The sequence below is a fragment of the Mobula hypostoma genome, chromosome 26 (genome assembly GCF_963921235.1).
Source record: "Mobula hypostoma chromosome 26, sMobHyp1.1, whole genome shotgun sequence".
Taxonomy (NCBI): domain Eukaryota; kingdom Metazoa; phylum Chordata; class Chondrichthyes; order Myliobatiformes; family Myliobatidae; genus Mobula; species Mobula hypostoma.
In genome coordinates this window covers 34,267,310-34,280,061 of record NC_086122.1, presented here as the reverse complement: position 1 = coordinate 34,280,061, position 12,752 = coordinate 34,267,310, and the positions used below count along the sequence as shown (strand labels likewise).

The window sequence follows — 12,752 nt, the reverse complement described above, 5'->3', positions numbered from 1 at the left end:
TACAGTCAACGTTTCCGGCCGAGACCCATCATCAAGGCTCTTACCCGTTCTCTTCTCCACACCTGTCCATTACCTCCCTCTGGTGCCCCTCCTCATTCCCTTTCTACCATGTTCCATTGTCCTCTCCTTTCAGATTCCTCCTCATTTAACCCTTTATCTGCTTCAACTATCATCTCCCAGCTTCTCGCTTCATTCCTCCTCCCCTTGGTTTCACCTATCACCTGCTAATTGTTCTCCTTCCTGTCCCCTATTCTTCCCCTTGCTTTCCAGTCCCGATGAAGGGCCTTGGCCCAAAACATAGACTGTTTCTTCCTTTCCATACATGCTGCCTAAACTGTTGAGTTCCTCCAGCATTCTACATTGTTCTGGATTCTTCTACAAGTAAGCCATGGTATACCTTGCATATCCCAGGGATTGCTGTGATTTGTTTTTTTAATGATATTTTTGTATTTTATGTATACTTTTTATATATTCTATTGCTAATTTGTGAGACTTTGGCAGGTTTACTAACGATGTGCTACTTGACTGTATACTTTTATAACATAATTATTAATTATTACAATCCCAATTGCTCTGTACTTATTTTTTTGTAATGTGTACGATATAGAAACTAATAAAAAGACTGAAAAAAAAAAGATTTGTTCAGCATTTAAATTTGGATCTTATGCATTCAAACTAGATTTATTATTATAAAGAATATATTCTTCTCATTCAATTTTTATCATTAGACTATTGACTCATGGTTAGAACAGGGCTGTGTCCAGAAAAAACAGGCAACTTTCTGAAGTGGAACCCAACAAAAATAAAATACCATAAAATAACCTGGAAGCTTGCTACCTTAATAAAGAAACTTATAATTTAACTAAATGTTATAGTTTGGCTTCTCTTACCAAAGAATAAACCTTTCTCTAGGTTCAAGACTGAGTTGTTAATCTGAGCCTAACGTTTACACACCAGAATTTACAAGGCAGGACGATAGGCATTGATGATAAGTTTTTATTCTTTTACAGTAAATTGACAGAAAGTGGTCCAATAGCAATAAAGATAATCATTCCTCAATCTGGTTAAACAGTTTTCAATTATGGATGGGTTCATTTTGCCTTTGTACTACCTTGCCCAAATTTAATCTGCACCTCCTCAACTTTACATACGGAACTAGTACAATTAGTGCCTCATTTACCACTCAAGATACATTCCCAGTGCTAAAAGGGATTAGAACAGGGACTTTTAACCTGGGGTCCGTGGATTCCTTGGTTTATGGTAGAAGTCTACGACAGAAAAAGGTTGGGAACCCCTGGGTTAGAATATAGAGAACATGACAGCACAGTAGCAGACCCCTTCTACTCCAAAATCATTCTAGCCCTTCGCTCCCAGGTAGCCACCCATTTATCTTTCAACCATGTGCCTTTCAAAGTGTCTTAAATGTCCCTAATGTACCTGCCTCTATCATTACCCCTGGGAGTGTGTTCCACACAGCCACAACCCTGTGCAAAAAACACCCCACAAAATCTGCAGATGCTGGGTATCCAAAGCAACACATGCAAAATGCTGGAGGAACTCAACAGGCCAGGCAGCAAGGCCCATAATGTCGACTATTTATCTTTTCAATAGATGCTGCCAGGCCTGCTGAGTTTCTCCAGTATTTTGTGCTTGTGCAAAGAAAAAAAACTGTTCCTGACATCCTCTTTAATCACCTTAAAATACGCCCTCTCAAGATACATTTCAGATCTTGGGTTGTTTTATCTTCTGACATATACTTTGAAAGAAATACGCAGTGCTCGGCATCAGGCATGAACCCAAAAATAACTGTCCCACAGGAGACATAAGAGACTGCAGATGCTGGAATCTGGAGCGACAATCTGCCGGCGGAACTCAGAGGTCCAGTAGCATCTGTGAGGAGGAAGGAATCGCTGGCGTTTCATTTGAATTCAAAGACCAAAATCAGGACATGAATTGTTCACAGCTTGGTGTGGGAAGGCTGTTTATGTTGGGCAGGGAGGATTGAGAGATGTAACTGCGCCACGCTGAGCTGCAGGCTATCCACATCCCCATACCATGGCTACTTTTACCACTGCTATCCAGCCACTCTCCTCTAAATACTCCTCTTTGGTAACAAGCACAGACAGCAGTGTTTACTGGTCCTTCAACTGAGATGAAAATGAAGATTTATTTATTCTCTATATTTATTTATTCTCTATATTTATTTAAGGTTTTGTTTGTTTACTTATTGAGATACAGCACAGAATAGGCCTTTCCGGCACTTGGAGCTATGCCACCCAGCAATTCCCGATCGTCGTCGTTCCTTGAGGCGCATCGGACTTCAGCACTTGTGCTTTTTTTTTAAAACAAGGCCGAGTTCCTAGCTCGACGCTCAAGCCAATATGGATGAAAAGCATGCAATGTACAAACTCCTTACAGACAGTGGCAGGAATTGAACCCCGGTCGCTGGTACTGTACAGCATTGTGCTAACCACCACACTACCGTGCCGCCCCCATCATGCTTTGGGTAAGATGACCACCACAGAAGACAAATCATACATTTTAGTTAAGTTGCAAGTGTTTTGTTTTAAAGCTACCAAGCTTTCAAATTATTCTATACCAGAGTAAGTTGATATTTTTTGCTCCACTTCGACAAGATGTATATTCTGTGATCACAACCTTACTCTGCCCCACCATTCTACACTCTAATAATTAAAACTGAACGAAGCAGAGGGGCAATCTGACAATGTGCGGGGCAGATACTGCTGGTCCGCAGCGCTGGCTCACATTCACCGTGCGGTACAGCTGTACCCTTGACCCTACAAACGTACCAATAAGCAGAAGAAATGTTCACAGAGCAACCAAACAAACTGCTGGAGGAAGGAACGGGCAGCAATGTGTGACAATAGACAATAGGTGCAGGAGTAGGCCATTCAGCCCTTTGAGCCAGCACCGCCATTCATTGTGATCATGGCTGATCATCCACAATCAGTACCCTGTTCCTGCCTTCTCCCCATATCCCTTCACCCCGCTATCTTTAAGAGCTCTATCTAACTCTTTCTTGAAAGAATCCAGAGAATTGGCCTCCACTGCCTTCTGAGGCAGAGCATTCCACAGAACCACACTCTCTGTGTGAAAAAGTTTTTCCTCAACTCCGTTCTAAATGGTCTACCCCTTATTCTTAAACTGTGACCTCTGGTTCTGGACTCCCCCAAAATCGGGAACGTTTCCTGCCTCTAGCGTGTCCAATCCCTTAATAATCTTATATGTTTCAATCAGATCCCCTCTCATCCTTCTAAATTCCAGTGTATACAAGCCCAGTCGCTCCAATCTTTCAACATATGACAGTCTCGCCATCCCGGGAATTAACCTCGTGAACCCTACGCTGCACTCCCTCAATAGCTAGAATGCCCTTCCTCAAATTCAGAGACCAAAACTGTACACAATACTCCAGGTGTGGTCTCACCAGGGCCCTGTACAACTGCAGAAGGACCTCTTTGCTCCTATAGGGAAATGTGGAGGGAAATGGACAGCTGGCATTTCAAGTCCAGACCCTTCATCTGGATTGTTCATCCTGGCCCACTCTACACAGGCCCTGACAAGCAGCCTCTCCACAGTTTCTCAACTCAGCAGCATGTCATCTGAGAATTCTCTGCCATTTCCTTAAAGAAACAAGGAAGGTAACCAGGGAGATTACCTATGAATGCTCAGAATGGAGAACTAAGCCCACTATCAGCGCTGTATGAGACAAATGCAAACAGGACACGTGTGTACAACCAGTCTAAACACTTACTTTTCTGGCTTCAGGTCACGGTAGATAATTCCAAGACTGTGAAGATGATCCAAGGCTAAAGCCAACTCTGCCAGATATATCTTAACATCTTCTTCTGTGAACATCACCTAACAGAGCAATAAACACAGACTTATGAAACAGGTTGGCCAATCAGCTCCTCAAGCCTGCTCTACCATTCACAAGGATTCCAACCCCAATACCATTTTAATTCTATTTATTCATTGAAATACAATGCCGAACAGGTCCATCCGGCCCTTTGCGCCACGCACCCCCCCGCCCCACTAAATCTTAGCCTTATCACGAGGCAATTTACAATGACCATTTAACCTACCACCCGGTACGTCTTTGGACTGTGGGGGGAAACCGGAGCACCACACAGTCATGGGGAGAACGTACAAACTCCTTACAGGCAGTGTCAGGAATCGAACCTGGGTCACCGGTGCTCTAAAACACTATGCTGCCATGCCGCCCCCAGCTCACTCTCCATATTCCACCACTGCCTTGTCATTCAAATATCTCAGCCTGAAAACCTCTGAATCAAGGGATCAGAAGTGGAAAGGTTGAGCAGGTTCAAGCTCCAGGGTGTCAATATCTCTGAGAATCTATCCTGGGCCCAGCATATTGATGCGATACAAAGAGGGCACGACAGCGGCTATATTTCACTAGGAGTTAGAGGACAATTGGTATGTCACCAAAGGCACTCGCAAATGTCTGCAGATGTACTATAGAGAGCATTCTAATTGGTCGCATCAAGTTTGCTATTGAGGGGCCACTGCACAGGATCAGAACAAGCTGCGGAAAGTTGTAAACTCAGCCAGCTCAGTCAAGGCCACTGGATTCCCCAGCATCCAGGACACCTTCACAAGGCAATGCCTCAAAAAGGTGACGTCCATCACCCAGGTCGTGCCCTCTTCTCATTGTTACCATCAGGAAGGAGGTGCACCAGCCTGATTCAGGAACAACTTCTTCCTCTCTGTCATCTGATTTCTGACTAGACGTTCAACCCATGAACACCCTCTCTTTTTGCACTACTTAATGAATATTCTTAATATACTTTTTGTAACTTATAGTTTTTATTACTGTTTATTGTAATGCACAGCTACTACAAAACAACAGATTTCATGACATATGCCAGTGATATTAAATCTGATTCATCTCCACCATAAGAATATTCAATGGCTCAGTTCTTTACGGAAGATTCCAAGAATCATGTCCTTCAAAGAGGAACAAAGAACTTCCTCACACCTGTGTCTTAAATGGTCAAGCCTTTATATAAAGATTAATGCCCTATAGTTCTAAATAATTCCTACAGAGAAAGCATCCTACACCATCTATGTTAGCAAATATCCTCAGAATCATATCTTTTCTCCCCAAAATAATATTCCTTCAATCTTCTAAACACAAATGAGTAGAGTTGACTTGCTCAGTATCTCTTTACACACCAATTATTTTATTTCAGGAACCACCCCATTGGATCTTCTACACCATCTCCAACATATCAATTCATAAATGAGGAGACCAGAACTCCAGACATGACCTAAGACATCCTCAAGCCTCCTCTTATTTAAAAATAAAACAACACTCATCACGCCTTAAATCCTGCCCTTCTTTCAACCACACCTCATTGATTGCAACAGTATCCCAATGCCGTGTGCAGATCAACTCTCAAAATGTATCTGGCTTTCCAGTCAGGTTCCTTGCATTAAAATAGATGCATTTTTCCTTCCAAAACTTCCATATATCTTATCACGTCATGCCTGTACTGCCTTCTGGACTGATCTAATCTTTCTTCTAAATTTGCTGAGCCTTGCCCCCATTTACTGTGTACCATCCCCCTGCCACACCAGTTTACAAATTCCAACCAGCATAAGCAAACCTCCCTAGGATCTGGAACCCATTCAGGTTCAGGTCCCATCCTTCCTGCTTATACAGTTCCCAGCTACCCTGGAAAAGCTCAGAGGGATTTCTCCCTCTTAAATCAACTCTTTAGCCATGGATTCATCTGATCCATCTTTTTAATCTCACACTGAGGAGACAAGCAAGTGAGGGGGAAGAGGCAAGGAAGGTAGGGAGGGTGTGACAGACAGGGAGAAAACAAAACTAAAACGTACCTCTTTAGAAAGCCGGGTAAATAGATCACCTCCTCTGAGGAAGTCCAAGATGAGATAAAGCTTGCCTTCTGTTTGAAAAGCTGGCAAATAAAAGCAGCTATTTTTATTTTATTTATTTTTTTAAAATTTTATTAAGATACAGCGCAGACAGACCATTCTAGACTTTCAAGCTGCAACCCCAGTGACCTCCCTCCACCCCACGATTTAACCCTGGCCTATCACAGGACAATTTATAAGGACTAATTAACCCACCAGCCGCTACATCGTTAGAATATGGTAGAAAACCCATCACGATCCTGGGGAGAACATACAAACTCTTTACAGGCAGTGGCAAGAATTGAACCCAGGTCACTCGCACTGTAAAGCGTTGTGGTAACTACTGTGCTACCACGTACAACAGCGGTCTCCAACCACCGGGCCGCGGACCGGTACCAGGCCACAAAGCATGTGCTACCGGGCCGTGAGGAAACGATATGAGTCAGCTGCACCTTTCCTCATTCCCTGTCACGCACTGTTGAACTTGAACATAGGGTTGCCAACTGTCCCGTATTAGCCGGGACATCCTGTATACTGGGCTAAATTGGTTTGTCCCATACGGCAGCAGTCCCCAACCACTGGGCCGCAAGGCATGCGCTACCGGGCCGTGAGGAAACGATATGATTTGGGGATAGGAGTCAGCTGCACCCTTCCTCATTCCCTATCACGCCCACTTTTGAGCTTGAACGCACGCGTGGTCATTACCCGCGCGTCATCCATGTCAGCGTGGGAAGGAGATCAACTCCTCGAGCTTGCAAATGACGGCGGGCTGAAAAGTATGTTTGACATAACATCTCTGCCGGCATTCCAGATCAAAGTCAAGGCTCAATATCCTGAGATAGCCACGAAACCACTGAAAACGTTGCTTCTGTTTCCAACATATCTCTGCAATAAATGCAACGAAAACTAAATTGCGGAATAGACTGGACATAAGGAACCTCCTTCGACTATCGCTGTCTCCCATCACCCCTCGATGGGACCATCTTGTTGCAGGAAAACAAGCCCAGGGCTCCCACTGATTCAGCGATATTGGTGCGTTGCAATGATTTTATATTTTCACACGAGGAAAATATGCGCTGTGTGTTTGATATCCAAATGTTACTTAAAATGTTATGATGCTATTATACGTGACTTATATAACCATGTAACAATTACGGCATAGAAACAGGCAATCTTGCCCCTTCTAGTCCGTGCCGAACGCTACTCTCACCTAGTCCCACTGACCTGCACTCAGCCCATAACCCTCCATTCCTTTCCTGTCCATATACCTATCCAATTTTTCTTTAAATGATAATATCGAACTTGCCTCTACCACTTCTACTGGAAGTTCGTTCAACACTTCAAGCTCCCCTGTCCTCCCCTGATATTTGTCTTATCGCTATATTCATGCCAGGAAAATATGTGCTTTGTGTTTAATATTAAATTCGTTAGATAAACCCTTTTAGAAACAAAATTGAGTGTATTAGCCACTTATCACCTATATTCCGGTCGTGATTAACACACCCCACCGCCGCCAACAGAATCGGCAAAAGCAATTTTTAAGAAATCGTCACGTAATCGCATGCGCAAGTTACGCATGCGCACTGGTGCCTGCACAAGGCTTCATGGTCATTGTAGTCTTTCTCGGGGTAAACCCAACGTATATGACTGCTACTCTGGTACGTTGGCAACCCTCCCGCCCACCCCCCCGCCCCCCCGGTCGGCCGGTCCGCAAGAATATTGTCAATATGAAACCGGTCCGCAGTACGAAAAAGGTTGGGGACCCCTGCCATATGGGACCGCCCTTGTCCCGTATTTCCCCCGCTAAGGTAGAGCGTTCCTATGAAACATTTCGTAAGCCGAAATGGCGTAAAGTGAAGAAGCAATTACCATTAATTTATATGGGAAAAATTTTTGAGCGTTCCCAGACCCAAAAAATAACCTAACAAATCATTCCAAATAACACATAAAACCGAAAATAAATAACACTAACATATAGTAAAAGCAGGAATGATATAATAAATACACAGCCTATAAAAGTAGAAATAATGTATATACAGTGCAGTCCGGAAGATGAAGGCAAAACCCATTTGTGGGGGGGGAAATCGGCACGTACGTGCATGCGCACACAGGTGCCTGCGCAAGGCTTCATGGTCATGGTAGTCTTTCCTGGGGTAAAGTGTCCCGGGATTTGACTGCTACTTTTGTCCCTTATTTGGGAGTGAGAAAGTTGGCAACCCTAACTGTAAAAGACATGTTGTGGTGAGTCTAACCCTACTTGAACACCCCCCCCCCCCGCCCCCACCGGGGTCGGCCGGTCTGCGGTGCAAAAAAGGTTGGGGACCCCGACATACAATATCTGCTAAAATCAACACACAGAACACAGAATCGCCCCCTGCACTGGAATCTTTCCTGTGAACTACTTTTGACAATTCTTTCAATAATTTTTCTTCTGGTCTAAACCATATGAGTGTTTCAGGCTTTTCTCCCGTCCTAGCAATGAAGTAAAACAAATTTCTCACCATAATGCAGCTTCACAATGAACGGATGATTTACATCCACCAAGATATCTCGCTCCAATTTAGTACGTACACGATCTCGTACTGAAAGAAGGTAAAATTATTGTTGGTACAAGGCTTCCAACAGTCTATGTGTCATACATTATCCAGTAATTTATTTTTCCCCGTGACAACCCCACGCCCTATTGTCATATGAATGAGTAATGATTTCACACCCTGCTTTCACAGGAATCTACCTTTTAGTGTTGCTTTCTTTAATACCTTCATGGCATAGAGTTGACCCGCATCTGGCATCTTGATCTTTCTCACGAGAAACACCTGCAAAAACAAACTTTAAAACTTGAATCACAGATCTTTGTCAACCTGCAGATGCAAACTTTGAACTCGAACCACAGATGTCAATCTACTTCTTCCCCGAAGATTTCACCTTGTAATGATTTGCAGAGCTCAGAACTGGCAAACAGTGAGCTTCTAATGAAGCTACACACAATGGGTTGGTCAAAAAGGTAGAACAAACAGACTGAAGGCTACCTAGTAGGATATCATGAATAATAGCCAATAGGCTGGTCCTGGACTTATTTCCTGGCATAATTTACATATTTTTTTAATGGTTTTATATTGCTATATTTATACTCTATTCTTGGTTGGTGCAACTGTAACGAAACCCAGTTTCCTTCGGGATCAATAAAGTATGACCATGACTATAATCATCCATACAAAAACAATCTAGGGAGAGGACTAACCTCTTAAAGGCATGCAAACATTAACCTTAATGGCTTGCAACAAGTAGACCTAAATGATACACTAGAAAAGTTAAATACTTTTAGGAAGGTGCAGATGAAATATTCCCCTCTGTGGAGCTCTTCCGTAGAGAGAGTTAAGTGCATTAAGTTCCAGGGTGTTCAGATCATGGACAACCGCACCTGGTCCCTCAATATCACCTCCCTGAATAAGAAGGCACAGCAGTACCTCCACTTCCTGAGGAGATTGAGGCACACGAGGTTCCCCATGCCTCCTATCCCACCACCTCAACTGCATTTTACAGGAGCACCATTGAGAGCATCATGACAAGCTGCGTCTCCATCTGGTATGGGAGCAGCCGAGCATCAGACCGGAAATCCCGACAGTGAACCGTAAGAATGGCCCAGAGGATCATAGGGGTCTCCGTACCATCCACTGGGACATTTATCAAGAGCGCTGCTTACACAGGGCCTTTAGCAATTATCAAGGATCCCACCCATTCATCCAGCATCCTCTTTGACTTTCTACCAACAGGCAGGAGACTTCAAAGTATAAAGACAAGAATAGTCAGGATGGGAAATAGTGGCTTCCCTCAAGCCATCTGGTTTATGAACTCCCTGCTCATCGCATTCGAAGTGCCACTTGATAATTTGTACTGTACCCTTCGATATTTAATTTATGCACTTTACTTTGTTTTCCTGTGTAATTCATTTGTAGGTTTAATTCTTACTTAAGTTATTGTGTGCTATATGCTACTATGCTTTACACTGGTCTAGAGAAATGTCTCATTTGTATGTATATAGTTAAATGACAATAAACTTGACTTGACATGATATACAGTCTATGTAGACTCAAAATTCCCTTCTGAGCACTCAATCGATGGAACAGGACAGTGCAGGAACAACCCCTTCAGCCTACGAGGCCTCGGCTGACTATGATGGCAATTTAAATTAATCCCCTCTGCTTACAGTCGCTCCTATCCCTCCAGCCGCCAGCTGCTCAAGCACTTATCCAAATGCCTCCCAACGATGGAAATTTTTTAAAAATCAGTCCATGTTTTGGGCTGAGAACCTTCTTCAGGACTGGAAAGGAAGGGGGAAAAACATCAGAATAAAAAGGTGAGGAGGAGGGGAAGAAGGGTAGCCAGAAAGTGATAGGTGAAGCCAGGTGGGTTGGAAAGATAAAGGGCTGGAGAAGAAGGAATCTGATAGGAGAGGTGAGTGGACCATACGAGAAAGGGGAGGGGGAGAGGACCCAGAGAGAGGTGACAGGCAGGTGAGAAGAGGTAAGAGGCTAGAGTGGGGAACAGAAGAGGGGGGTGGGGGAAGTCACGACGTTATTCCAAAGAGAAACAAGGAAGACAACTATCATATCCTAGAGAATCTTTGGCCTAGAAACATTACTGAAAAAATAAGTATGCTTGAGGGATTTTTTTTTTGTGTGCAAACTTGCAGTCACAATTCCATCATTACTGAAGTACCTTATTAACTGTGAAGTGCTTTGGGGATGTCTTGAGGGTACACTAGGTACATAAATACAGTCGCTTCACCTTATATCACATCATCATGTTTCTCTTGGATCTTTGCCAGATTAAATTGTGGTTCATTAATTCCTAACATCTCATTGAATATCTAGAGGGTTCTGAAAGCCAATTTTCTTTGACACCAAGTAGACACGGCAATTTTGTTTAAAATGAAGCACTGTTTTTAATCTGTTCAATTGTAGAAAGTCACTTTGAAGATGGAAATAAACACTTGCATTTAGGTTTGGCTACTACCAAAGATGTGAACTAATATAGATATTAGACTGATTTATACAAACTGAAATCTACTGAATTTTAAATAACACATACAAAAGTTGGGGGAACTCAGCAGGTCCGGGAGCATTCAAGGAACAGAGTAAACAGGTCTGGAGAAGGGTCTCAGTCTGAAACATCGAGTGTTTACTCTTTTCCATAGATGCTGCCTGACCTACTGAGCTCCTCCAGCATTTTGTATTTTGATGCTTGAAATTCCAGCATCTGCAGATTTCCTCGTGTTTGCATTTTGTATTTTTGTATGTGTTGCTTTGGATTTCCAGCCTCGGCAGACTTGCTCATGTTTGAATTTTTAGTAGTTCCCAAGCCTAGAGTACTTACTTCACTTGCATGAAAATAAAATTCATTGGTAGAAGGTAATACAATTTATTGAATCAGGTGGTGGGGTGGAGATGTGTCTCTACCAAAGGAGGTGTAAGGCGCTCCTTCCCTCCACTAGCCTGCAGGTCACCTTGGGCAAGGTGTAGCATCTGCTTTGCTCCCCGATCAGGGCCAGGTGAATCCGTGGGAGCAGGTGGTGGATGATGCATAGTACAAGGTGGCCACATGGCTCAAAGGGCCAGCAGGGCCTATTCTGCACGGTATCTCAACAAACAAACACAGGTCCTGGTTCTGCGACCACTGACACCAGGCAGACAATCCAGACAGTCTCTGAAGAGTATTGATAATGGCTGGGGTCACCTGCATTTAAGACACTGCCCAAAAGAAGGCAATGGCAAACCATTTCTGCAGAAGACATTTGTCAAGAACAATCATGGTCAAAAGGCTATGATCACCCACATCATTGAAATGCCCCATGATGATGATGATGAATTCATTGACAAGTCTCCATACCACAATAAAAATTATAACCAGTTTCAAAATAATATGGTCATAAGAAAGACTGACCTTTCCAAAGGATCCTTGGCCCAGTACCTTTAGGAGCTCAAAGTGGGAAGGATCAGCTTTCTCAGACCCTTCTTTTACATGATGTGTGATGTTGATCTCTTTCACATTCTCTTCATCCTGGAAGGATTAATTGTGTTAAGAATTACTCTCTCATTACTTTCACAACAAACCACACCTCACATGAAATAAATTTAAAACTTTCTGCAAAAATAAGAAAGTATGCCACAGAAATAAAAAAAAGTTAAATAATTTAAGACACTAAAAATTGATATTCCTATTTGCGTCCTTACAATGTCTCCTTTCAAAGCTGCTTTCACCATCCTCTCCTCAAAAGACACAACTTTGACATTTACCTTTGCAAACTGCTATACCCTCTCTAATAATCTAAATCCCTTCTGATGCCTTATCAAAGCCTTCCCGTCCTTTCTTGAGCACGGCATCCAAATTTGGACACAACGACCAATTATTAATGATTCAGCAGTACATCCTTGATCTTGTCTTCGATGCCTCTTTTCAGAAAGTTCAGGGTCCAGTGTGCTATTTTTTTTTAAAAGAACTACTTAGTCAACCTGTGCTGCAAATCAAAACTGTCAATGCTAGAAATCTGAAGCAAAACAGATTACTAAACCCGACAGATTTGTTAGTGGAATAAATGACAGATGGAATTTAATTCTGAGAAGGGCAAGTTAATTGATTTTGCCAGAAAGATTAGGAAAAGGCAACACCAAGTTACTGACACAATTCTAAAGTGTGCTCGAAAAGAGGGAACAGATGTTTCATATGCATAGATTCTTAAAAGCTGTGAGAGCAGTCTTCAAAACAAATAGGATCTCGAGCTTCACAGAGATACAGTGGATTGTAGTTAAGTGGGCCATCAGTAAATCAGGGCA

At 43.0% G+C, this 12,752-nt stretch overlaps 1 protein-coding gene across 9 annotated transcripts in view; it reads right to left on the bottom strand.

Moving 5' to 3' along the window:
• LOC134338178 (ribosomal protein S6 kinase 2 alpha) overlaps positions 1–12,752 on the bottom strand; it is a 255,579-nt gene that overhangs the window by 53,482 nt on the left and 189,345 nt on the right. For all 9 annotated transcript variants that reach the window (XM_063033799.1, XM_063033798.1, XM_063033800.1 and 6 more), the window contains 5 exons: positions 11,863–11,979; positions 8,654–8,735; positions 8,421–8,501; positions 5,884–5,963; positions 3,773–3,879 (listed from right to left, as the gene is read on the bottom strand). In XM_063033799.1, the coding sequence (XP_062889869.1) occupies positions 3,773–3,879; positions 5,884–5,963; positions 8,421–8,501; positions 8,654–8,735; positions 11,863–11,979 (467 nt within the window). The remainder of the gene's footprint in view (positions 1–3,772; positions 3,880–5,883; positions 5,964–8,420; positions 8,502–8,653; positions 8,736–11,862; positions 11,980–12,752) is intronic.